This window comes from Cavia porcellus, unplaced genomic scaffold (genome assembly GCF_034190915.1).
Source record: "Cavia porcellus strain 051 isolate PalLab524CR breed Dunkin Hartley unplaced genomic scaffold, mCavPor4.1 scaffold_31, whole genome shotgun sequence".
NCBI lineage: Eukaryota > Metazoa > Chordata > Mammalia > Rodentia > Caviidae > Cavia > Cavia porcellus.
The window spans coordinates 1,661,957-1,688,868 of record NW_026947514.1 but is presented as its reverse complement, the minus strand read 5'-3'; the positions used below and the strand labels follow the sequence as shown (position 1 = coordinate 1,688,868).

At 44.3% G+C, this 26,912-nt stretch overlaps 1 protein-coding gene, 1 long non-coding RNA gene and 1 other non-coding gene across 14 annotated transcripts in view; 1 reads left to right on the top strand and 2 right to left on the bottom strand.

The window, feature by feature from the left end:
* Positions 1 to 821: 821 nt before the first annotated feature.
* LOC134474159 (uncharacterized) lies at positions 822 to 7,158 on the bottom strand. Of its 2 annotated transcripts, none has more exons than XR_010044805.1 (2): positions 3,421 to 7,158; positions 822 to 2,530 (listed from the first exon to the last, which is right to left on the bottom strand). It is a non-coding gene; the product is annotated as an uncharacterized LOC134474159 (long non-coding RNA). The 2 variants fall into 2 exon arrangements; XR_010044804.1 differs by having other exon boundaries at positions 3,425 to 7,158.
* Positions 7,159 to 7,666: 508 nt separating this feature from the next.
* Mark3 (microtubule affinity regulating kinase 3) overlaps positions 7,667 to 26,912 on the top strand; it is a 94,921-nt gene continuing 75,675 nt past the window's right edge. For 10 of the 11 annotated variants that reach the window (XM_013144951.3, XM_013144949.3, XM_005000543.4 and 7 more), the window contains exons 1-2: positions 7,667 to 7,837; positions 25,256 to 25,447. In XM_013144951.3, coding sequence (XP_013000405.1) covers positions 7,787 to 7,837; positions 25,256 to 25,447 — 243 coding nt within the window. In that variant the 5' untranslated portion in view covers positions 7,667 to 7,786. Of the gene's footprint in view, positions 7,838 to 25,255; positions 25,448 to 26,912 lie in introns of those variants that run through there. The other variant, XM_063240878.1, reaches the window with a different exon arrangement.
* On the bottom strand, positions 14,848 to 14,954 carry LOC111754922 (U6 spliceosomal RNA). Its single transcript, XR_002789590.1, has one exon. It is a non-coding gene; the product is annotated as a U6 spliceosomal RNA (small nuclear RNA).

Below are 26,912 nucleotides of genomic sequence, written 5' to 3'. Positions count from 1 at the left end.
TGGCTGGGATGCCTGGCACTGCGCGCTGTCTGGGAGTCTGAGCCTGAGCTCAGCAGAGGAGGAAGAGTGACTAAAGCAGTGGCAGGAGATGTAGGCTGAAGAGACCGCAGTCTGCAGGGGAGGAAGAGGCCTGGGGGTGGGAGCAGCTGAGGCTCCGGGAGGATTCTGGGAATCAGGAAGGGCAGAGGCCAGGCACCCCTGCAGTGCACCTCCCTTGAGGGCCAGGAAGGATGGGCACACCTCATAGTGGGTACCTGGGCACTGCCCAGTGTGCCCGTGTCCCGCTCTGTCCTCTGGGCAGAAGGGGCTCAAATGCAGGACATACCCTGCCACCACCCCATGGGGCTCTGGCCCAGAAGGGAAGCAATCCAGCCAGGTGCCCTGTCTGCCGGCACCCATGCCACCGGCGAGGCTTGGCACAGTGGGCCTTGCCCTGGATGGGACTCTCAATAACTGGTCGTGCAGAATTCAGGTGTCCACCTCAAGGGAGCCCAAGACACTGTGCCCCCAGAGCCCATAATGTGTCACGAGGCCACTGTGACGGGAGCAGCAAGGAACTAGTGCGGCACTGGACTGGCTCTGGGGGGGTGGCAATGCTGGGAAACTGGGGCCACGTGCAGGAAATGAAAGCAGACCCTCACTGCCCCTCTGTAGCAATCAGTTCAGAAGCTGCTTGAAGTGGGCTTAAACACAGCTCCGACACTGCGGGGCCACCAGTGTCACATAGGCACAGAGCTCCAGATGCCAGTCTGTGCGGTGAGCTCTTGGATACGACCCTGAAAACAGAGCAACAGAAGCACAGACAGACACAGGAGACGGCATCAAAGTGAAGAGCACAGCATAACAAAGGAAAGACAGTGAAGGGGACCCTCGGATCAGGAGAAATGCTTGTAAATCAAACACAGATATGGGGCTGATATCCAAACTACATAGGGAACTCAGACAACTCAACAGCAACAAAACGACGATTTAAAAACAGGCAACTTGGTACTCCAAAAAAGGAAAAAACCAGTGGTGCATGACTGTAGTCCCAGCAGTTGGAGGCTGAGGCAGGAGGATTGCTGCAAGTTTGAGGCCAGCCTGGGCTATGCAGTGAGCTCAAGGCTAGCGTGAACTACGTAGTGAGACCCTGTCTCAAAAAATAAAATAAAATAAAACAAAAACAGGCAAAAGAGGGCTGGACTTGGTAGTACATGCCTGTAATCCCAGCACTCAGGAGGCTGAGGCAGGAGAAAACTGTGAGTTCAAGGCCAGCCTGGGCTACACAGTGAGCTCAAGGCCACAAAAAAGCTAAAATTTGGGCTGAGGTTAGAGTTTAGAGATAGTGTGCTTTCCTAGCAGGTACAGGGCTTTGGGTTCCATCCCCCAGTACTGAAAAAAATACTCAAAATAGAGTCATCAGTTGAAGGGTAGAGATGTTGCACAGATGTATCTTTCAGCTTTCACACTATTAAGACATGATGTTTACACATGTGAGTCTGATTTATTTCACTAATGAGCATGGTTTCAAGTTGCCTTCATTTACCTATAAAAGTCTCCAGTTTATTCTTATGGCCAAGTAGTGCTCATTGTATAAAAATATCACATCTTTTTTATCTGTTCCTCAGTTGGTAGGCATTTGGGTTGTTTCCGAGATCTGGGTATTACAAATTGTGCTGCTATACACATGGGTGCACATATATAGCTGTGGTATGATTTTTTTTTTTTTTGGTACCAGGGATCGAACTCACAACCTTGCACATACTAGGCAAGTGCCTGAACTGCTGAGCTAAATCCCCAACCCCAGTATGACTTTTTAATTGTTTGGGTGCCAAGAGTAGGAATAGCTGGGTTGAAAGAGACCTGTAGTCCTAGTTTTTTGAGGACTCTCCACCCTGATTTCCACAGTGGCTGCACCAGTCTTCACCCCACCCACAGTGGAGCCTTAAGGGTTCCTTTTTCCCCACAGCCCCTCCAGCATTTGTTCTTGATCTCTTTCTGGTAGTGATTCTTTCTGGGGTGAGGGGGAATCTCAGTGTTGTTTTAATTTGCATGTCTCAAAGGACCAGTGATGTTGAACATTCTTCACATATTTCTTTGCTGTTTGTGTTTCTTCATCTGAGAAGTGTGTATTCATCTCAGATGCCCACTTTTGGGTTAGGTCTTTACATCTGGGAGGACTGATTTGTTTGAGTTCTTTATATGTTCTCGATGGTAATCCTTTGTCTGAGGAACAGCTGGCAAACCTTTTCTCCCATGTTCTGAGTTGTCTCTTCACTCTGTTGGTGGTTTCTCTTGCTGTGCAAAACCTTTCTGGTAGGGTGAGATCCCAGTTGTCAATACCTGTGACATTTCCTGTGCAGTTGGGGTTTTGTTCACAGAGTCTTTGCCTACACCAATGTCTTCAGGAGGGTTACTACTCCATCTTCCGGGCGATTTAACATTTGGGTTCAATATGAGGATCTTTGATCCATTCTGAATTTAGCTTAGCGTGGCATGGATGTAGAGTACATGTTTAACGTGCACAAGATCCTGGATTCAATTCTCAGTACTACAAAGAAACAAATAAAAATAAATAAAGTTATTTTAGGTGGATGTGGTGCCAACTCATGCAATTTAGCAAGAGGCTGTTTCAGGGTGAAAAGGGCCTCTGCCATAACTCAAATAGGGAGCACTTGCCTAGCATGTGTGAGGCCCTGGCTTCAACTCCAACTCTGGAAAAAACAAACAGGCTGTTGAATGTTAGGGGAATTTTATTTTTTAAGTTTTTGTTTGCTCTTATTTCTTGATATTCTGCTTTGACATGAGATCTTGCAAGTTGTTCGGGCTGCGTCAAACTCCTGGAGCCAAGAGATGCTCCCGCCTCAGCCTTCTAAGCAGTGGGAATACAGGAGTATGCCACATGCCTGTCCATTAGCTGACTGTGATTTTAGTAAAGCAGCTTTTTGTTGTTTTTTTTTTTCCCTTTTTTCTTTTTATCGGTACCAGGGATCGAACTCACGACCGCCTGCTTGCAAATCAGGTACTTATGCCGCCGAGCTAAATCCCCAGCCCTTTATTTTGGTTTTTAAGACAGGGTCTCACTATGTAGTTCAGGCTAGCCTGGAACTCAAAGTGATCCTCCTGCCTCAGCCCCCCTGTGCTAGGATTACAGACTGTGCCACCACGCCCACCTCAAGTTTGATAAAAACATGATACCTGAAATATGTCAGGAATGCTGGGACACGCATTTGCGCACATCTACTTCCTATGTTTGCTTTCTTCCTCTTCTCTCCTCGGAGGTTCCTGCTGCCCCACTATACTGTATTTATCGTCTGCTCAAGGTGTGTTTGTGCATGCGCGCGCGTGCACGCGGTGGGGACTAAACCCAAGGCCTTCACATGAGCTAGATCCCTTCTCATTTTGAGTTTTAAATTTTAAGACAAGGTCCCACTAAATTACCTACTTGCCTCAGCTGGGATCAGATCCTCTCGCCTGAGATCCTTCAGCCTCAGCTTCCCAGAGTGCTAGAATTACAGGCATACGCCACCATGCACCATGTGCAGCTTGTGTGTGGTTTTGGCTTGATTTGGATTTTTGAGACAAGGCTGGCCTCGAACTTGCATTCATCCTCTTGTCTCCTCCCGAGTGCCAAGGTTATGGCCCTGCACCATGGCGCCTGGCTTTTTTTTTTTTTTTCCTTCAATAGCTTGACCCCATGCTTTGCTCCATGTGGAATCATGTTGTGCCTCTGCCATGAGTTGCTTTATCTCTTATCTCTCTACCAAGAGATTATTTTCCGAAATCGCTTGGGAAGCTCAAGTGCAGTTACTTCACCACTGCCGTTTCTTGGTGCGCATGCGCCTTATTCTCTGCTCCGCAGACAGACACTTGGGCATTTCCAGAGTGATTCCAAAGAAGCTGCAGTGCTCTGGATATTCCTACACGTGTTCGGGGCAGTGTTCCTGGTTTTGGCCAGGGGTGCAGGGTGATTGTGAGCTTGGGGAGGTGAAGAGGTCACAAGTGCTGGGGGACCCCAGAGAGGGCTGCCCTCTTCCTCCCCCCAGAGGAAGACCCTGCAGAGCTGGAGCTAGGAAGTTGCCTAAGAGCTAGAAGCCTACTCTCCGACCCGATCCGAAGCTGGTGCTGGATCTTGGCCTGGCCACCAGGCAGGCTTCCCGCTTCCAGTTGTCAAGAGAAAGCCCAATTTGTTCTTATCTTTTGTCTATGGTTCCACTAGGTTGTTGATCTTGGCAAATTGCGGATATTCTTAAGTTGTTAATTTTTTTGGTACTGGGGTTGAATTCATGACCTCCTGCTTGCCAGGCAGGTGCTTATGCTGCTGAGCTAAATCCTCGGCCCAAATTGTGGATATTCTTTATGTAGGATGGGTCTGAATCCTTATGATCTATAACATCTCCCAGGTTGAGGCCTTTTTACTCCCTTTTAATGGTGTTTTGAAAAGCAAAAATCGGTCCAGAATGTTGGTGCAGGCCTGTAACCCCAGGTTAGGGAGGATGAGGCAGAGGATGCCGCTAGTTTGAGGCCAGCCTGGACTATGTAGGGAAAGCACACACACACACACACAAAAAAAAAAAACAACTGCTGAAGGACGGAGGGGCGCGGTTTAAGAGCTGTGTGTGCCTTCCTACCTTTTTAGCCTGCACTGTGTATCTACTACTGTAAAGAAAAACACCAGTGAGATTGAAACTACACAGAGACCTCGGTCTCCATCATTCCTCCCTTTAAATCTTTTCACGGTGCCTGTGTTCTGAAGTGCTGCTGGTCCTGACTTTTACGTGCGCCCCATGACACCTGGGAGGTGCCTTTCCTGCTCCCCACGAAGTAGACTCTCAGTGAACACTGTGAAGGGAAGGAAGCAGCATGAAGAAGTGGGAAAGGGGGAGGGCAGCCCGCAGGGATGGCCTTCCTGTCTCAGCCTCCCACGCAGCTGGGACTAGAGGTGCACACCGCCTTGCCTAGCTGCCAGGACCCTGCTCTCCCTTCTGAGATATCTGCCAGAAGTGGAATTGCTGGACCACATGGTAATTCTATTTTAAATTGTTTCAGGAGTCACCATACTGTCCCCCAAAGTGGCTGCCACATTTTACCTTCCCAGAGGCAGTGAACAAAGGTTCCCATTTCCTCACACTCCTGCCAAGCCTTATTGCTTTCTGGTTGTTGTCTCCTAATGACTGGGAGGTGGCACTTTTCTCTCTCCAGTCCCACTCTTTTTGAGATGGGGTTGCACTGTTGCTCAGGCTGGCCTCGAACTCAAAGTGATTCTTCTGCCTCAGCCTCCTTTACTACTAGGATAACATGTACACCACCCAGCAGGTCTGGCTGCCCTGATGTGTCCTGAATCAAGTGCAAGAAAAAGCTCAAAGTATTTCCTCATTTCTAACCTTACAGACACCAGAAGCATCTTGGGTTAGGTGCTACCATTTTCATTTCCTAACCGGACTCAGATGTGGCTTTGTGAGAAGCCACAGGGCGGAATCCTCACCCCCAGCTTCTTCGCCAGTGCTGAGAGCTCTGGGTTGTGGTGTGCTTTCTCTCAGCTCCTGTCTGAAGGGGGTGCTTTCCCAGCTCCCCAGGATGGGTGCAAAACTGTGGGCCATGCTGCAGGTTGGCTGCTGCCTCCCTGCAGCCTCCCTCTCCCCACCTGCACTTTTTTTTGGTACTGGGGATTGAACTCAGGACTTTGCACTTGCAAGGGCACTTACAACACTGAGCTAAAACCCTCGCAGCCCCACCTGCACTCTTGACCTTCACCCAAGCCCACCTGGCTGTTGCTCAGCTCCTGTGCCCCTATGCACCACGTTGCTGCCTCGACTCCCCTTTCTGACCTGGGAAGGTCTTCTGGACAGCCACCTTGGTGGGCCCGGCGATCCTGCTTAGTCCTGCGTGCTAACATCTACATTTTAGTTCAACAGTGTGGCACAGTTATTTCGTGGCAATTGCAGTATCGAAGAGGGAAGAGTAATATTTTTTGTTGTGGTGTCAGTCGCATTCTTGCCTTGTGGTCCAGGACCCATGACCCCTCCGATCTCAGCTTCCTAAGTGCTGGGATTGCAGGTCTGTGCCCCTGTGCCGGCCGAGGCCACCGTGGGCCCCCGCAGCGCGCCTTTGCATGGGTAAGCAGGGAACTCTGGCTGCACCTTGGTTCCTGGCGGTTTTGGGTGCCCCAAACCTGGCTGGGAGAGTCTGGAGGTGAAAGGTGTATGCTCAATAGAGCAGGAAATGGCCCAGACAAGAAGCAAGGTAGTCAGGAGCAGCAGCAGCGGAAAGTCATCCACTACAAGGGTGACTGGTGCCAGAGCTGCAGAGACGCGTGCAAGTCCCATCCCTGTCGCTAGCCAACTCGGGTGCTCCGGTCACGTTAGCTGACTCAGGCCGCGGTGTTCACTCGGGCACCGCAGCAGTAACGGATGCAGTGTGCGCACCGGGTAGATGCTCAGCAGCAGGTGTAGTCAGCCCGGCTGGACTCCGTCCTGGGCACCCTGCACTGAGGGATTCCGTCCAGCATCTCCGGTCCAGATAAGCTTGGTCGCGTGTGGCACCCGAGAAAGTTCCAGCCCTCCGGTTCCAATCCAGTTAGAGTCCTCTGCCTCGTCCCCGGAGGCCTCAGAGGTCTCGCTTCGCTTCCCCGACCCTCTGCACCACCCTGTCTTTCCATCCTCATTTGGGCTGCGCTCAGTCGGCCAGGGTCTACGCCCTCAGCTCGCCACCTCTTCAAGGTCAAGCCGCGGCCGCTGCATTACCTCCCCCCCCCACCCCCGCCCCAGAATGCTGAGCCCAGTCCCCTGCAGCCCCGAGAGGCACGCTGGAAGGCTCGTAGACTGAATGCCCGGCGGCTGGGTCACAGCTGAAGACGCCGCAGCTCGGCTTCTTCCCGAAGCTCCGGTTTAGCATCGCCTGGGAGGCGCTTGCCCGCACAGCGCGGCCCTGGAGATGCAATCTCGGCTTTCGCCCTTGGCAGGCACTCCCTGTGATCCAGCCACCCAGATCTGTAATCTGTGCAGCCAAGCCGTCCTCGGGGATCAGCCCGCCGCCCAGGGCATTTCCCAACTCGGTCGCGGACGCGGGCACCGCCGCGGTGACCCGCCGCCTTGGGGCGGGGTATCCGACCCAGCCAGCCCTCCAAGGCCCTCAGGCCCGCCCCTCTGGCAAGACAGGGTCAGTCGCCCCTAGCAACAGCAGCCGGGCCGCGGCTAGGGCCACGGTGATTGGCGGAGCCCCGGGAGCGGCGGCACCGTCACTTCCGGCAGCCGGAGGCGGCGGAGGAAGCTGAGGGACGGCCATCTTGGGTCCGTGAGCCTCTGAGGTGCCGGGCAGTGGCGGCAGCTGCGGCGCTGGGCAGGGCGGAGGCAAGGCGGAGAGCGGGCCAGAGAGGGGAAAGCAGCCAGGGGCAGGCGTCTCCTCCGCGGCCCCCTCCATGGTCGGCGCCCGCAGCCCGCGGCCGCCTGTCTCGTCCTCTACCTCCTCCTCCACGTCCCGCGCCTCCTGCTCTCCGGCGGCAGCCGGCGGCGCCGTGTGGAGGCCGCGGGGCTGAGGTCTGCGCGCTGCGGGCTGCGGCGGAGGCGGCCGAGGGGAGGCTCGGCCCGCGGGGCGTCCTGAGGCGCGGGGACGCCGGCTGCCCCCGCCCCGCCCCCGCCGGCCTCTCGGCCCGGGCCGCCGGGGCAGGGGGAGAATGAGCCCCGGGGCCCACGGGGGCGCGGCCCGGGCCAGGCCGGGGATCTAGAGCGAGGCCCGCTGCCCGCCGGGCGCCCAGGGCCGGGCGCTTCCCTTTTCGCCCTCGCGACCTGCAGCATCGAAGCGCACTAAGATGTCCACGAGGACCCCCTTGCCCACGGTGAATGAACGAGACACCGAAAACGTGAGTGGCCAGGCTGCGGGTGGCCTCGCGCCCTGCGGGGGACACCGCCGTCGCCGCGTCGTCAGGTCGGGCGCGAGGTCGTCGGGGCGGGGCGGGGCGGGTGGCCGCGGCGGGCAGCGCTCCTCGGAGTCCGGGCGCCCCGCACGCTGCTTCGTGCCCCGGCGTGCTCGGGAACCTAAGTTTAAGTGACAGTCGCGCCACTCGGGCTCTCGGTGGTTGTCTGCGCCGCCGAAGCGGAGGCGGTGGCGGCGGGGCGCTGGCCGCGTGGGTCTGGGGCCGCCGGCAGCGGTGCACGCAGCTGTGTCCCCGCCGAGCCAGGGGGCTCCGCTCCCGCCCTGGCCAGGTTGGCCCTGGAGCTCTCAACCTGCAAGGGTATGAAAGGAATCTTGGTGCTTTTCGTGTGGATCTTTAAAAAATGCCTGGAACGGCCTTGTTAGGCAGTGACAGCTTGTAGTAGATTCCATCAAGGAGATGCTGGGCTCTGGTCTCCTGTCCAGCCAGCTCCGCTTCAGCACTAGGTTGAAACGTGCTCCAGTCTAATTGTAAGTCGTGTGAAACATCTGGCAGATAAGCTGTAAAGAAACTTCGCTGGCCTTTCGTTATATGCATTATGAGGTAATTGCTGGCAGGAAAATGCCATCTCTTAGAGAAAGCTTTCGTGCTCTGAGCATTTTCCTGCTTTCCTTGGTGGCCTAATGGTATCAAATGCCTTGGTTTTGATCTTCAAAATGCCACTTGCTTGCTGGATAGCTATCAGGTAATTTAAGCTGTGTAAACCTTATTCTAAGCATTCATTTGGTACATTAATGTATAGTATTAAATGCTCTCTAACCTGGTAAACAGTACAATGGTTAGAAAATTATTTAGAGTGAGTGACAAAATCTTACAGTCGGTAAGTCTGTGGATGTCTCTCATTCTTTTGAGCCAGCCTGGGTGTTGCTTTGGCTGTCGAACTCCTGGGCTCCATTGATCCTCCCTCCTAGTTGGGAGCAGGCATGTGCCACTGGCCTTCATGCAGCCTTTTTGTAATGGTCCTTTTGAAGAAACCCTATTTCTGACCTGATCTTTGGCCAGTTCTTTTACTACCTTGAAGAATGGAACAAGCAAACAAGTGTTTCGATTGGCTTTGATCATTAATCTTTACTCAGAATTAAAATCTTATATTGAATCAGAGCAAGTATACTTGTTCAGCTGAAGCCACAGTCTTAGCAGATTTGAGGTTTTTTTTGGTTTTTGTATTTTTTTGTTTTTGTTTTTGAGACAGGTTCTCAGTATGTGATTCAGGCTGGTCCTGAACTCACTAGTAGGCCAGGTTGGTCTTGAACTCACATCAGTCTTCCTTCCTTGACCTCCCCATTTTTTTGTTTTTGAAACAGTTCACTATATAGTTGAGACTGGCCTCAAGCTATGTAGTCTTGGCTAGTCTTGAACTGTAAGGTGATGCTCCTGCCTCAGCCTCCCTGTGCTGGGATTACAGGTGTTCACCACCATGCTGGGCTAACAGATTTGTCAAAATATAAGATTGCAGTTGGGTCTTCTTTCAGTAATGAAAGACATTAGGAGAACAAATGTGTTATTTTCAGTCAGAAATACACGAGTAGGTGGTATTTATGAATATCATTAACTGACTGTTTCATTCTTCAGTTGTTAATTTGGTTGATTTGTTGAATACTTTTGTAATTTTCATTTTGTATGTTGCTAGGATTATTACCTTCTTTAAAAGCAACCTAGAAGCAGGAATTCTAGCAAATTCTTGTAATGGCACATTCTTGTAATGCCAGTGCTCTGGGAGGCTGAGCAGAAGGATTGCAAATTCAAGCCCAAACTGCAATTTAGAGAGACATTGGCTCAAAATTTTAAATAAACAAGGGGGCAGGTAGGATGTAGCTCAGTGCAAAAGTCCTGAGTTCAACTCCCAGTACTGCCAGAAGGAGCCACCCCAAACAAAACAAAACCCTGATACATGGGGTATGCTTTTTCTTAATTTTCATAGAATGTATTTAAAAGGAAGTTTTGAGGAGAGTTAAAGTCAGATTTGTGGCACATCATTGCATTTGCTCTGTTTTACCTATATAATGCTTGTGTTGGCATGTCTGGAAGTAGCTGTGTGTCAGTACAGTGTGACGCCAGTGTTAGTGTTGCATTTCGAGTTCACATTTGGCATAGTCCTTAGTATCCATCTCTGTACAACTAACATTACATTTCCTGCCAGTCGAGTGGTGAGTGCATGAGAATGAACAGGAGCACTCAGTCTGCTGAGAAGCTCTTTTGTTGGAGTCAGGTTTATCAAGATTTAACATTCATGCTTTTTAAGTGTACTGTCTGATGAGTCTGAAGTTCGTAGACCTGTAACCACCACCACAATCAAGATAGAACATTTCTATTGCCCAGACAGGTCCCTTGCTGCTACTCCAGCAATCACTGATCTGTTTTCTATGCCTGTAGCTCTACCTTTTTTAGTGGAGTCATAGAGTTTATAATCTTTAGGTCTTATTTCTTTCTCTCAGTATAATGCTTTTGCCATTTGTGTTTTCATGTGTAGTTCATTCCTTTTTATTGCTCAGTAATATTTCTTTCTTTTTTGTTTGTCTTTTTCGTTTTTATCGGTACCAGGCATTGAACTCATGACTGCCTGCTTGCAAGGCAGGCGTTTATGCCACTGAGCTAAATCCCCAGCCCCTTAGTAATATTTCATTGTTTTCAGGGTTTTTTTGTTTTTCTTCTAAATATCAGATATCCAGTTATTCTGATTTTTCCTTTGTTGTCTCCTTTCTTTTTAATCTCTGTTTAGATTAGACTTCAACTTGAACCTATATGTTAGAGTTGGCTAATATGTAAAATAGGATGTTTTTAAAGATAGCAGAAAAGTTTTGTATTTTAGTTTATATTCTATAGCTATTTTTTATAATTTAAAAATTAATGCTTGGCTATCTGCAGCTATTCTGTATAGAAAGCCATGGACAAATCCTTTTCAATATTGCAAAATTAGAAATTTATTTATTTTATTTTTTGCCAGGCATGGTGACACATGCCTATAATCTCAGCTCTTGGAAGGCTGAGGCAGGAGCATCTCTGTGACAAGTTCAAGGCCAATCTGAGCTACATAGTGAGACCCTCTCACAAAAAAAAAAAAAAAAAAAAAAAGAAATATGTTTTTCACTTAAATTTCAATTTCAAAGCATGTAACACTTTGTAAGCCTGGGTTATTTGTTGAAGGACCAGGAGCCCTACAGCTTTGCCAGCTATTTCTTCAACAGCTTAGGGTATGTGTGCTTCATATTCTCATTAGTTCATGCAAGCGTGGTCAGTTTTTCTTACATCTGTGCAATAGGTAAACTGATGATGATATTGTGTAGCCAGCTGTTGGGTAGGTGAGAGTGAGTCCACCTGAGGAATGAGTAGGAGAACTGCTTTTGTCTGTGGCATGGGTCAGGTGCTCTAGAGGACCACTGATCTCTGGGTCTTCCCCCAGCCCTCTCCTCAGTCTGACAGTTGGAGCCCCAGACTTTTTTTTTTTTAAGGCAGAATGTGGCTATGTAGTTCAGGGTGCCCTTGAACTCACTGGGTAGCCTAGGCTGGCCTTAAACTCACAACTGCCCTCCTGTCTCAGCGCCTCTAGTTGCTGGGATCACAGGTGTGCAGCACCCTGCCAGCCCAGACTTTCCGTCTCTAACTTCTCAGGTGCTGTGGGTGTGGCAGGTTGGGACCACAGTTGAAGGGTACTGAATCTTTGCCATGTGTTCAGTGAAGGCTCCTTAACTAGGCTAGAGTAGATTGTTGTCTCACTGCCGAAGAGAGATTTCCAATATATTTATTGGAGATTTCAGGTTCCGTGAGTTTTTCAAAACTTTATTTTTTAAAAAAGGCTGTGGAGCCTTGTTTGTGGTTGCGGAAAATCAGTGTACAGTATTTACTGTGTGTAGATTGTATACAATGGTACCATAGTTAGTACTTTGTATCTCATTGAAAATGAGTATTATAATGTCATCTAATCTGCTTGTTAACTTCTAAGCAAAACTACTTATTGATTCAAGCTGTTTGGGCCTTGATGTAAAAGACTGACCTCTGAAGAATTCATTTAAAAAAAAAAAAACAATATTTTAGATTGTGTCAGAATATTCAGAGAAGCCTTTATAGACTTCAATTTGAAGTTTGTTTTCATCTGCATGTAAGTTTAAGGTAAAAATTCACAATGAGTGAACTATTAGTCTTGACTATAGCTCAAGCTGTACTTTTTTTTTTTTTTTTTTTTTTGTCTTTTTCCTTTTTATCGGTACCAGGGATTGAACTCACGACTGCCTGCTTGCAAGGCAGGTGCTTATGCCACTGAGCTAAATCCCCAGCCCCTCAAGCTGTACATTGTAACTACTTGTGAGATTTATAGAGCACACAATTTACATTGTAATTAGAGATTTATATCCAGTCTCCTGCAAATTAGTAGTACCTCATATCTTTATTTCAAAGAATATTGTTCCGAAGCTTGTCGTTCTGAGGTGTAGAATTTATTCCCTGCAAATTTTATCCTTGGAATTTGTTTCCAGGATGGAAATAAGAGTTTGAGGAATGTAGACTCCTGATCTTTACAAGCAGAAGTAAGGCAGATCTTACTTATCTCATATGCATTGTACAATTTCATATTAAACCTGAGGGAGAGGCCAGGTGTGACCCTAGACACTTGGAAGGCATAGGATCCCAGGACAACTCAAGGAACCTGCCTTAAATGTAAAATGTAAAAAGGGCTGGCTTTCTTAGGGACTAGGTACAGATGGGCAAGTGGAACCCTCATGTCAGTTGCCTGGGATGGGTTTGTTGGCAAAACCCTGTGACCTCCAAAGACCCTTTGAGAAATCCCACCTTGATTAAAAACTGAAACTGATGGGCAGATTTACTCTGGTCAAGATCAGAAAGGTGTGCTAGGCAGGGTGGTGCACATGCCTGTAATCCCAGCACTGAGGAAGTTGAGGCAGGAGGATCATTGCAATTTCGAGACCATCCTGGGCTACAAAGTGAGCACAAGACCAGCCTGGAACTGCATAGAGAGACCCTGTCTCAGAAAGACAAAGAAAAGAAAAGAAAGTCATTAGCCACGCTAGGTATCAGCTAATTCATAGAAAAGGACTATAGAAAAGGAAAGGAATCAGTGAAAAGGTCAATAAAAAGTTTGGAAAATACACGTACATATGCATCCATGGATAATTTACAGGTCAGAGAAACAAGAAGAAAAATATAAAACTAAGTAATAAAAGTTTTACATATCAAAACCTTTGAGATATTAAGCAAGTTTTAGAGAGAAAAGTATATAGATGTAAATGAGAAAAGAAGAACTTCTGAGGCCACTTGACCCCTTCAGGATGCTAGACACAGGCAAGATGAAGCTGGATTATATCCTGGGCCAGAAAATTGAGGATTTCTTTCTTTCTTTTTTGTTTTCTTGATGTGAGGATTTCTTGAGTAGCACCTGTACCCGGGTCCTCCTAGCGGTAGGCCAGTGCAGCATTAGGGTCTGCAGACAGGTGGTAAACATCCTGCCCTTCGTTATCCACCTGGACTTCCAAAGGCACAACGACTTCTCCTGCAGACTTCTCCTGCAGTCTTCTGGGGGAGGCTGCCCAGGCAATGTGAAGGGGAAGACTGTCAAGAAAGCCTGGATGGAGTGGGAGTTGAGGATAAAGAGGAGGAGTAGACTCACCCTTTGTCTCCTGTGCTGGAGGACATGTAACTGTTCAGTCATAGAACACACCAGGACTAAGGTAGAAGAGGGGGGGGGGTCTGGTAGACTACCTCTGGTAGACCAGCTCAGTCTCCATTATTGCAAAACAGAAACAAAACAGAAAATGCCTGAAGGAGAAAGTACATCCCTGACCTAGGAAGCTTTGATGTCCTGTCTTACAAAAGAGGTTAAAAATGTGCCTGGAGTTGATTTCTGGACCCACATTCTCACACCTCCTGGGGTCGAGGATGGGAAGAGCATAAATTGCATTGGGAAGACTCTTCCCATGAAAAAGAAAAGGACTGTTTGTTTTTAGGACTTTTTTTTTTGAGCCTGCTATGATTTGGGTGTTGAGTATCTCCCATGCACTCAATATGCTAAAAGGCTTAATTTACACTTTCCGTTTCTTTTTTTTAAAAATTTTATTTAAAGACTACACAAAACAGAAAATAGGTAGAAATAATACATATATTCAGAGAAAAAAAGTAAACAGTAAGAAATCGCTAGTTGATATTTACATATTGTCGTTTTACAGATAGTTATTCAAGGTATAAAAATGGAACATGTAAAGTGGGAATTCAAATAGTGAGACTGCAAACAGTTCTGTTCACTGTCCAACAAAAAGTTAGTAACATGGTTGTCAATCCTATACACTTAAACATATATGCAGTTATCCATATCTTCATTTATGTTTAGATTAAACAAACTAAAGCAGGTGAAAATCATTCTGAACAAAGAATAATAGTATTGCTGGATTTCACATCATGATGCTCCGTGATCAGCACTGGGTACTGTAGTGTCTTTTTTTTTTTAATTTAATTTAAAGAAGACTAAACAAAACAAAACGGGTAGAAATAATACATAATTTCAAAGAAAAAAATAAACAGGAAGAAATCACTAGTTGATGATTACAGATTGTCTTCTTACAAATAGTTTTTCAAGATACTAAAGTGGGGATTCAAACAGTGAGATTGCAACCAGTTCTGTTCAACCATCCAACAAAACTTAGAAATATGGTTATCAGTCCTATACACTTAAACATACATGCAGTTATCCATATCTTCAATTATGTTGAGATTGAATAAACCCATGCAGGCTAATATCACTCTGAACAAAGAATAATACAATTGCTGGGTTTCACATTATGACACTTCAGGATCAGCACTGGTTATTTTAGTGTCTCTTTTTCTTCAAAGTGTCTGTTTATTTCATTATGTGTCATAAGATCAGTTCTCATAAACTGTTTATAGATTCTACACATGCATGAGTCTTAACATGTATTTCTATATTAAAGGGAGAAAAAAATATGGAATGCTTCACGAATTTGCATGTCATCCTTGCACAGGGGCCATGCTAATCTTCTCTGTATCATTCCAATTTTAGTATATGTGCTGCCGAAGCGAGCACCACTTTCCGTTTCTTACACTAGAAAAACAATGTGTAGGATTTATTTCACTTAAGAGAATGGCCTCAAGGTACATCATTTAGTTAGAAGTATCTCAAGCTTATCCTTCTTTACAGCAGAGTAGAACTTCAATGTATAAAAAAACCCTGAATCTTTATCTACTCATCTTTATCTATTGATGGGCATTTGGGCTGTTTCTAAGATTTTGGCTCTTACAAACTGTGCCACTATAAACATAGGCGTGCATATATCACACTTTTAATTCTTTCTTTTTTTGATAATGTTGGCTAAGGGTTAGTTGATTTTTATTTATCTTTCAAAGAACCAATTGTTCGATTCATTGACTCTTTGTATTGTTTTCTTAGTTGTCATTGCATTGTTTTCTGCTATGATCTTAATTTTCTCCCTTGTATGAGATTTTTTTCCCCTTGTACAAGCTTTGGGCTTGACTTGCTCTTTTGCTAGAAGTTTGAGGTTCAACATTAACTTGTTTATTTGAGCTTCCTCTGTTTTCTTTTCTTTCTTTTTTTTTTTTTTTTTTTTTTTTTTTTTTATCGGTACCAGGGATCGAACTCAGAACCATGTGCTTGCAAGGCCATCGCTTATGCCACTGAGCTAAATCCCCAGCCCCAGTTTCTTCTGTTTTCCATTGCTATGCATTTCCCTCCTAGGAATACTTTCATTGTGTCCCATAAGTTCCAGTATGTTGAATTCACATTATGGTTTAGTTAGAGAAACTAATTTCTTCTTTAATTCCATTGGTTGTTCAGGAGGGTGTTACTTAATTTCCGTGTTTACAAAGTTTCTTTCACCATTGTTTTCCAGTTTCATTGCACTATGGTCTGATAATATGCGTGGCATAATTTTAGTTCCTTTGCATTTAAACGTGTTCTACGAGTTAGTATGTAGTCTACTTTCTGGCTGCATTTCTTGTTAATAGGTAGGCAGCTGCTTTTGAATGGAGCCCAACTATTGATGGGGTTCTGATGTGGAACTTTTATATGGAAATCTGTATTGGTAAAATGACATAGGAAATTTATGGAAGGTAAACCTAAAGGTTATGATCCCAGGATTTTATATCGTGATTCTTTTAAAATTTTTATTGGCCCATTGGGGGAAAATATGGAAAAAGCTAGGTGTGGTAGTGTACCCTTGTAATCCAAGCAGGAGGCATTCTAGGTCAATCTTGATTTCATAGTGAGCTGAAGGCCAGCCTGAACTACATAGCAAGACACTGTCTCAAAAAACCAAAAAGAGGGCCAGAGATTTGGCTCAGTTACGTGGCATCTGCCTGGCAAGTGTGAAGTCCTGAGTTCAATTCCTGGTACTAAAAAAAAGAAAGAAAGAAAATTAGTCCATGTTTGCAGTGCATACTGGTTATATTTATCACGAGTTGTTACATATACATGACATATAATTCTTTTTCTTTTTCCCCTTTGGTACCAAGATTCGAACTCAATCTTGTGCCTGCCAGGGAGGCACTTGTCCCACTGAGCTAAATCCCTGGCTACATAATTCTTTTTATGTTCCCCCACTCTCCATCTCTGTGCTGTCAGTACCTTTGTGACTAAACTGACTAAAGAATCTTAGAAATAAATAGACTACTCATTTACTTGTTACTTTTAGACTTGCCTGGAAGTATAATTTGAATTGGGTAAGAATCTTTTGTTGTGGAAGGCTTTTGTGGTTATTTTTCGTGATATTCTGTTTCCATTCCATCTGTCTTTTCTTACCTTCCCTTTCTTTTTCTAACCCTTATCTATCCTAATCCTGCCAGTGATACCAGGAGACATTTATTCATGTTGCTAGTTAAGGAGTTTATTTTTCTTAAATCATTCAAAAATGATTGCCTCTAGACATTGAAGATAAACATGAAAGAATCTTTTACTTACCATAGTAATATATTTCAATTTCTTTTTTCATTTTTGTTGACTTTGTTGAGATTCTTAACATATCCTGCTGATAGAATAATTCTACTTATTACTGCTGTGGAAACAAACCACTTCATAACTTAGCAGTGTAAATCAAGAACCAGTTTGTTGTTATTCTGTTGTTATTCTTGTTATTCAAGTGATACCTGACTTCACACAGGTATCACCTTTGCTCCACTGTGTCTGAGGCCTCAGTTGTAGGGCTCTTGAAAAACTAGGGGTTAGAGGCCCCCATTCTAGACTTTCTTTTATCACGAATCTGGCACCTCAGCAGATGGAGCCCAGGCTGGCCTTGAGTCTCGCTGTGTAGTCCAGGCTGGCCTTGGACTCACTCCTGCCTCAACCTTTCAGAATGGTAGGGTTGTCATCAGTCTTTATGTCAAGGAACTATAAAGCCTCTTTTCCCCCTAGTATTGGGGGCACACAAAATGAAAGGTATGAGAGGTGAAAGTGGCTTAGGTGTGAGTTGTAGAGCCTTGTTGCTTGGCTGCAGGTGGAAGATGGGCTGAAGAGGCCACAGGAGGGCTGGGGCTGAAATGCAGCTGTTTGCAAGATAAGCTCAGTGTCAGTGCCAATGGAGGAGTCGCATAGCTAATTAGAGAGAATAAGAGAAAAATCAAAGTTTGATTTAGAAGTAAGGGAAAAGGAAAAGGTAAAAAGGAGGATCCTTTAAGTTTCTCATTTGCACAAGATAGATAACAGTTTTACCAGCAGGAAAAAGATGAAAGCAGGATGGGATCTGGGGAAATAAAAAGTTTCACTTCCCCAGGTGTGTCCTGGCACTGCCCACGTTTTGGACTGCATAGCCCTGTGTTCTGGATGGCTGTTTTGAGCATGGCTGAGTTTTTGCAGCATCCTTGGTTTTTGCCCACCAGATGCCAGTAGTGCCCCTCAGTTAGGGCCACCAGCTGTGTCCAGATATTGCCAGATGACCACGATGGGACCAGAGTCATCCCTGCTTTGATAGAGACCTACTGCCCTAAAGTTCTCACCTGGATCAGTTTGTTGAAAGTTAGTTTGCCAAAACATCAGTTCATTCAAAGTCAATAGATTGAATGATCACTTCCATGATTGATCATATTTTACTGATTTATCAACAAGTACTTGGAAAGCGTTTGCAGTTGGTGTTAAATGACACTTTTTTTTTTTTTTGTCTTTGGGACAGTGTCTCTCTATGCAATTCAGGCTGGCCTTGTGCTCACTTTGTAGCTCAGGCTGGTCTCGAATTTGCAACGATCTGCCTGCCTCAGCTGGTCAAATGCTGTGCACCACTACACCTCGCTTTTTGTTCTTGTTTGTGTCTGTCTGTCTTTCTTTCTTCTTTTTCTTTTTTTTCAGCAGAGTCTCACTGTGCAGTTCAGGCTGGCCTTAAACTTACTGCATGATTCAGACTAGCCTCCAGCTCTCAGTAATACTCCTGCCACAGCCTCCCAAGTGCTGCCATTATAGGCATGCATCACCATGCCTGGTTTTTCTCAACATTTTTGGGACAATCACTTTCCCTTTCATTTCTAACTTAGGTTTTTGATCTATTTATTCATGTCTTCCACACATGTGTATGTGTGACTAGTATATATATGGTTTATCATAATCTCCTCTGGATGTGGTGCATCTTTCCACCAGTTTGTCCAGCATTACCTTTATGACCCCAGGTCTACAGAAGTATGAGAGGGGCTGCTTATCCAGATATACCTAGGTACAGATATAGATATAAATATAGATTTTGTTTTTTTAAAAAAAACAAGTGGATTCATTTTTAAAAAGCTTTTTGTTTTGTTTTGAGACAGTGTTTCACTGTGTAATTTGGGTGAGTCCTGAACTCACTGTATAGCCCAGGGTGGTCTTGAACTCTAGGCAGTGCAGCTAAATTAGTTTTAATTTAAAATAAGTGCACTCATTTATATGCATGCAAAAACACAGTTGAGTAAAGCTGTGGCAAGCCAGAAATTACTATTTTGTATTTTTTTAACATGTATGTGTATAATTCTAAACAACTAAATACACATCTATTGCTGTTGATTGATTTTCCCCCAGTTCTCTGTCTAAGGAAAATGAGAGGGTTTTTTTTTTTTTTTTTTTTTTTTTTTTTTGCAGGGGTCTGAGAGAGTTGAGACAGGTCTTGGTATGTGGTTCAGGCAGATAATGAACTCACTCACTATGTAGCCCAGGCTGGCCTCAGACTTAGGATCCTCCTGCGGTGGTCACCTGTTTGTGGGGGTCACCAATCCCTGTAGGAGTTTTTCATTAGCCCATTTTCTTTTTCCCTTGCATCTGTCTTTTAGTCCCTGCCCTCCCTCTGTAGTTCTGTCATCTCTGCGGTTAGATCATCCTCTGCTCTGCACGTCACTGTGGCCGTGTGCAGCCAGTGACAGACTGTGTGCCTGATGACTTTCCCACCTTACTGCCTGATCTCCCTAGAGTGAACAGCTTGGTTTTTGGTTTGCTTAGGTGTCTGTGACCTGGCCCTTTGTACACCTCCCCCTGCATGTCTCAAGCCATCTGAGTCCTGTCACTGTCCTCCTGTGCTAGCTGCTGTGTAACAGTCACCAGTGGATTTCCTTGCCCTCTTCCTAGGATTTCCTTTGCCTTTCTTGTGGAGTTCCTCTTTCCGTGACCTCTCTTCTTCTCCTTTCTTGTTTCATTCTCACGTCTCATTGCAGCAGTTCCTCTAGGGATTTCCTGAGAAAGTTGCTGGGAGGTAAAAATTTTAGAGCCTTGCATGCCTGAAAACAATTTATTCTGGCCTCACACTTGATTGATGTGTTGATGTATGTAGAAATCTAAACTGAATATCCTTTTGCCTCAGAATTTTCTTTTTCTTTCTTTCTTTCTATTTATTTATTTATTATGTACCATCTAATGTTGATTTGAGAAATACAGTGTCATTTAGAGCTTGCTTGCTTGCTTTATTTATTTATTTATTTATTTTCTTCCTGCTTTAAGACTGGGACTGCTTGGACATTCCATGCATCTGGATGGGTCTTGAAGACTGTGCTGTAGGAAGTGTCCTCTGTCTTCTCTCTAGATTCCAGGGTAACTTTAAGCTTGGCTGCCCATATTAAGGGCCAGGAATAAGAGCAAGAAGGGTCTTGACTTTCTCCTTCTCCTGTTTTCAGCGCCCCTGTGCTTGCTTCTGCCTCATGTCCCCAAGCACACAAGACTACATTTTGCTCTTTGCTAGGGAAGCTCTAGCTCTAGGCTGCTTTTGCTGTTGTTTTTGCTAGAGTAGGCAGAGATCCCGGGGATTTAACAGATCAACAAATCCTCCTGTTTCAGCCTTACCTTCACTTTCACTTCTAGAGACTTGGTACTGCCAGTTCCTGAATCATGTGGAGGGTGTATAGTACAAATCAGTTTCCTGATTATCTACATAGCTGGCTAGAGATGCATCTTTATTGTATATGCTAAGACATTTTCTTTGCTTTTTAATTTCTAAAAGTATGCTTTGTTACTCTGTTCTCTTTGTGCCTTATTTTTTTCTTCATTTTGTCATTTTGATGCAGTTTGGGAAGAGAGGAGGGAAATGTGGCCATAATATTTAATCCGAAATGGATCGGGTATTTATAGAGAATATATTCTTTAGAATTTTGCCATGATGCTTTTGAATAGCGGAGTAAGTTTGGTAGGCTTTGTGAGAAGTTAGGCTGGTGGTGGAGTTATGTATGCTCAGGAAGTCCCAAACTTTCCTGCGATTTCTTTTTCTTTTTTTCTTTTCTTGTCTTTTTTGGTCTTTTTGAGACAGGGTCATTGCTATGCAGTTCAGGCTGGTCTTGGGCTCACTTTGTAGCCCAGGCTGCTCTCCAGTTTGCAGTGATCCTCTTGCTTCAGCCTCCTAAATGCTGGGTTCACAGGTGCCACCACTCCTAGCTTCCTTTGATTTTTTGCACTGATACCAGCCTGGAATGATCCTTCTCCCATTAGAACTCTACTACTTGTTTTTCAGAAGCCTTGGCCACTCTCTTCCAGGACATCAAATTTTCTTTATTTTACCAGTTGTGACCATGTCCACTGTGTGCTGAGAGCTGTCCAGCACAGTAGCCCTTGTTACATGTGGCTGCTGAGCACTTGAGATGTGAGCAGTCTGAATGAATGTATCCTCAAAGTATGAACTAGATCCCAAATTTCAAAGACAGGGTTAGAAAAAAGTATATATAAAAAAATTTTATTTTATTTATTTATTTTTTGGCCTTGCACTTGCCAGGCAGGTACTGAGCTAAATCCCCAGTCCCTAAAATCTTAATCTTTTTTATTATGTTGAAATATTAGGTATGTACATTGGGTTGAGAAGTACTTGAATTAATGTGATCTGTTTTTTACATTTTTAATGTGGCTTCAAGAAAAAAGAAAATTACATAAAATTATTTCACTTTATACGCCCATTGAAGACAGCATGGGAGTTTTCAGTCTGGTTTTCGCAAGGAACAGGGGTTGTCCCTTGTTTTGGCTACCATTTTCCATGGTGGTACCTTTCCTACATTGTGAGTGCCTTAAAGATTTGGGGTCATTCTTTTTTTTTTTTTTTTTTTTTTGTTTCCTTCTGTTGGTAGCAAAAGAGCTGCTTAGCAAATAGTAAACTGGCCAGAGTCACTAAATCATAGCTAGCTTTCTTGCTTCCTGCCTTCCCTACCCTTCAGATTTTATTAGTACATGTTAAAATTACATAATGATTACATTCATCATGAGGAGTTGGTTGTGGATGTGGCACGTCTCAGTTTTTTTTGTTTTTTTTTTTTTTGTCTTTTTCCTTTTTATCGGTACCGGAGATCGAACCCACAACTGCCTGCTTGCAAGGCAGGCGCTTATGCCATTGAGCTAAATCCCCAGCCCCCCACGTCTCAGTTCTTATACCCTTCCTCTGCCTTTCCTCTCTCTTCCTTCCCTTCCCTTCTTCCTTGACAAAGTCTCATCAAGTCTATACGTTGCCCAGACTGGACTTGAATTTGTGATCCTTCTTTTTGTATGTTTGTCTAACTCTCTCATTTTGTTCTGTTTTTTGTTTTTGGTTTTTTGGGGGTTTTTTTGGAGACAGGGTCTTGCTTGTCATTCAAACTGATTTTAAACTCACTATGTATAACCCAGACAGGTCTCAGAGTGTGGCATTCCTCCTGCCTCAACCTTCCAAATGCTAGAATTATAGGTGTAATTTGTGCTCAGCTAAATTACAGATTTGTTAGCCACAGTTTATGTCTAATAGTTCTTTCTTCATTCTTCAGTATATCGCTTTAGTGCATCTGCTAGTCCAGTAACAATTATTTTATTAAAAGTGAAACTGACCGGGTATGGTGGCGTGCCCATAGCTCTTACCACTTGATGCAGGAGTGTTACAGTGAGTTCAAGGCCAATCTGAATTCCAGAGCAAGACCCTGTCTCCAAAGAACAGCAACAACAACAACCACCCCGTGAAATTGATTGGACTACACTTCTGGGACACTGACAGTTCTTGACTTGTATCTTAGATAACTTTTTTTTTTTTTTTTTTTTTTTTTTTTTTTTGTACTGGGGAATCAAACTCACAAACCTTGTGCTTGCCAGGCAGGCACACCATTGAGCTAAATCCCCAGCCCTACTTTTGGTTTTAATAGTTCCCTTTACTGTATCTTTTGTTCCCATATTGCCATGTGTTTTAGTTGTTGTATTAGTTTGTTTTTCTGGTTTTTTTGAGGCTGGGTCTCAGAAAGTTTCCCAGCGGTCTTGCACTTATGATTCTCCTGAGTCAGCCTTTTGAGAAGCTGGGATTACAGGTATACACCATCTCACCTACCTGTTTTTTCTGTTTTTGTACCAGTATCACACAGCTTTTCTTATGTTTCTTCTTCTTCTTCTTTTTTTTTTTTTTTTTTTTTTTTTTTTTGGTGGTACCAGGGATCAAACTCATGACCTTGTGCTCGCCAGGTAGGCACTTATGCCCCTGAGCTAAATCCCCAGCCCAGCTTTGCTTTTCTTAACTGTGGCTTTGTGTATATCTATATATGAAACTTTTAAATTTTGAAGTAATTTTAGATTTAACAGGAAATCACAAAAACTGGTACAGTAAAAATGGTCATATTTCTCTCCTGCCAGTTCTCATATATATATATATATATATATATATATATATATATTTTTTTTTTTTTTTTTTTTTTTTTGTACTGGGGATCGAACTCATGACCTTGCGCTTTACATGTAGGCACTTATGCCGCTGAGCTGAATCCCCAGCCTCTCTCTGGAACTGTCACATCTTAAAAAGTTGATTATTGGGGGCTGGGGATTTAGCTCAGCGGCATAAGCACCTGCCTTATAAGCAGGCAGTCGTGAGTTCGATCCCCGGTACTGATAAAAAGCAAAAAGACAAAAAAAAAAAGTTGATTATTGGCTGGGCATAGTGGCACCCTTCTGTAATCCCAGCACTCAGGAGGTTGAGGCAGAAGGATTGCTGGGTATTCGAGGCCAGCCACAGCTACATAGTGAGTTCAAGGCCAACCTGAAGTGCATAGTGAAACTTTCTCTCAAAAAGATAACAGCAAACCAAAAAAAAGAGTTGGTCCTGAGCTCCACTATGATGTTATATAGTAGCTCAAATTGCTAGGCATAGTAGTACGTGTCTATAATCCCAGCACTTAGGAGGCTGAGGCAGGAAGATCGTTATGAGTTTGAGGCCAGCCTGAACTACATAGGGATACCATCTCAAAAAACACCAAAACAAAACAAGAAAATTTGTAAACCTGATTTCTTCTCATGGAGGATGTACTTGATGGCCTCTCAAATTTCAGATTGGTTCTTTGCCTCATAGATATAAGGATGAAACAGTTTTGGGGACCATGTATGTTAAGGTGAAATTTAAAAATTATATATATTTTTAAAACATATATATGGACTATTATAATTTGTGCCTTTTGGTGCCTTTTGGTAAGCGCTGTGGCTCTTCTAAATATGGACAGTTTTAGAGAACTAACATGTATAGCAAAAAAAAAAAAAAAAAGCGTATTACTGTAAGGAGCATGGTGTAGAAAGAAACTGGAAATCCCAGCAGCTTCTCAGTGATTGCTAACAGAACAGTTGCTAAGCCCTGCCCCCCTCTGGTGAATGGTAGTTAGCCTTCTGCCGTTCGCAGGATGTAGTGAGGATTAGACGTACAGTTTACAGAAGTTTAGCGGGGAGTCACTACTATTTTATATAACAGCCACATATTCAAAATGCAGAGATTCTGAACTGATTTTTTTATTGTTTTGATACGATGTTTTTTTTTTTTTTTGTATGGAGGATCAAACTCACAACCTCGGGCTTGCCAGGCAAGTGCTTACAAGGCTGAGCTAAATCCCCAGCCTTTGAAATGAATGATTCTTGATAGAGTTATAGCACAACAAATCCATATATATTAGTCAGTTTCCCATTGCTGGGGCAAAATACCTGGCACTCTCAGCTTAAAGCAGAGGAGGTGTACTGTTTATTTTGTTTATTTTTTGAGACAGAGTCATGCTACATAACAGGTTAGCTTCAAACTTGTGCGATTCTGCACCAAGTCACTGAGTGCTGAGATTAGAAGCACAGAGCACTACACTCAGCTAAGGTTTTTTTGACTCACAGTTTGAGAGATTTCAGTCCATGGTTGGCTGGCTCCAAGGCAGGAACTTCATGGCAGAAGGGTGTGGTGAGGAAAGCTGCTCACCTTACGACAGCCAGGAAATGGAACAGAAGAGGGGAGGGGAGACACAAGGGTTCAAAGGTATACCCCCAGTGACTGACCTCTTGCCAAGCTCCAGCTCTGAACCTTGTGTGGTGGTCAAGACCCCAATATTTGAGTCTCTGAGGGCACTTTCTCTTAAGCTATAATACTGTCTCTAATTGAACATGCCATTAAATAGAAAATTCACTTATTGCTAGTAACCATCAAAGCTTACACATGCTCAGTAATAACTTGAATTAGCCTACAGTATAGCCTAAAATCATATAACACATGTGCCTATTTTATAATAAAGTGTTGAGCATCCTGTGAAATTTACTAAAAAATGCTGGCCTTGTGGTATGTGGTGGAACCCCAGCTCTCCCTGATGGTCCAGTGGCCAATTTGGGCATGCTATTGTGTCCTGCTGCCTGTGGACAGGGTAGAATTTGAAGTGAGTTTCTGTTGAACGTGTATCATCACTATCATAAAGTTGAAAAATCATCTCATGGAGCAGTTTCTTTCTGAATTGAACTGCAACATTTGATATTTTTCTTCTGACATTTGTTTCCTGTATAAATTTATATTGGGGTTAAATTTCTTTGAAATATTGGAAACTGTAGGATTAAAATTAAAGCAGTAATGTTTTTATTTCTTTACTTAGAAACTATTAAAGCTTGGCGAGCACTGCTTGTTCTCTTACGTCCTTGTCTTTGTGTACATTGCATTGTAGCATACCTCGCTTGGAGATGGACGGCAAGAAGTCACCTCCCGCCCTGGGCGCTCTGGAGCTCGGTGTAGAAACTCGATAGCTTCCTGTGCAGATGAACAGCCTCACATAGGAAACTACAGACTATTGAAAACAATCGGCAAGGGGAACTTTGCAAAAGTGAAATTAGCGAGACACATCCTTACTGGCAGAGAGGTAAATAAGAATACTGCTTATTTCCCTTATGATGTGTTTATTTCCATGTGGGAGAAAGAGGAAGAGGGTGTGTATTTGGGATTATTTCTAAGCAGTTTAATTTATTTTTAAAGAATCTGAAACATACTAACTGCCAGGCATGGTGGCATATACCCATAACCCTAGCACTCTAGCACTCAGGAGGCTTCATTCAAGCAGTGCTGCTTCACATTCAAGGCAGCCTAGGTAACATAGCAAGTTAAAGGCCAATTTGAGCTACTTAGCAAGATGCAGTTTCAAAAAACCAAAAGAGAGACAGGGACAGAAACAGACATAGAGATGTACTGACTGTCTGGAAGTCCTTTTGTGCTCTCATTACTGTAATGTTAATGAGTGAATATTTTTTTCTTCTGTTTCTTGTTTTGTTGTTTTTTTTTTTCCCTCTGACAAACTGAGAATTGGAACCCAGGGCTTTCATTTCTAGCTACATTGCGTCCAGCCCCTTTTTGTTTGTTGAGACAGTGTCTTATTACATTACTCTGGCTGGGCTGATCTTCCTACCTCAGCCTCCCAGCTACTAAAATTATAGGCATGTGCCAGCATGCATAGCTATACTGAATGAATAATCTTTTCTTTTTAAAATGAGTAGTGTGTTCTTTTTCAGTAGAAAATATCTGCCACCATGATAAAAATTGTTTTGAATTTCATTCATGCAATTATATTTTTTAAGCTCGTGGCACTAAAGCTCAAAACAGTTTTCTATTCTTCCAGGTTTATTTCCTATCTTCCTCACAGTACTTTTGGTGACACATATTTGATAGGTTGTCAGGTGGAAGGCATACTTTTCCAGCTTTTGCATTATTGGCTTTCTGTTTAACAGCATTCCTTATCAAAAGTAAATCATTAGAACTATGACATGAGTTCCCTCCTCACACTGTTGTTGTGTGGAATGGATCCTCGTTGCTGCTTCAATGTAGTTCCTTGCATTTAGGTCTTGGCATCTGCTGTAGTGGTGCCTGGAATATTTGTAACCTTTCCATATGGATGTGGCTTCTGGGAAGTATTCTTTGATAGACAGCCCTCTTACTGGCCCTCATCACATGCTGACATATACTGCCTCTTCCCGTGGTGTGGCACATGGGGCAGTGGCATTGGCTGGAGTACATTCTTCTCTGGTCTAGACGGGAAGTGGTTGTACCTAACAGTACTTGACACTTGCTGGGTATTGGTACAGGCTTTTTAAACGACTGTTGTGGTACTATGGAAAGAAGTTTTTTAGAGAAATGCTGTCCCTGTGTGGGACCCTGCTGATACTTGTGCTAGTACTGTGTGACAGGTATGACATGGCACTGATACTTGCAGCCTGTAGGCCAGGGCTGCTGGAGCAGGAGCCTGGGTTGGTCCTTCAGCCAGCCAGTGGCCTCTGTGTGCTACAGATATTGTCAGTTTTGTGTGTTCTAGGATGTAGAAAAGGTTGGGAAGCCCT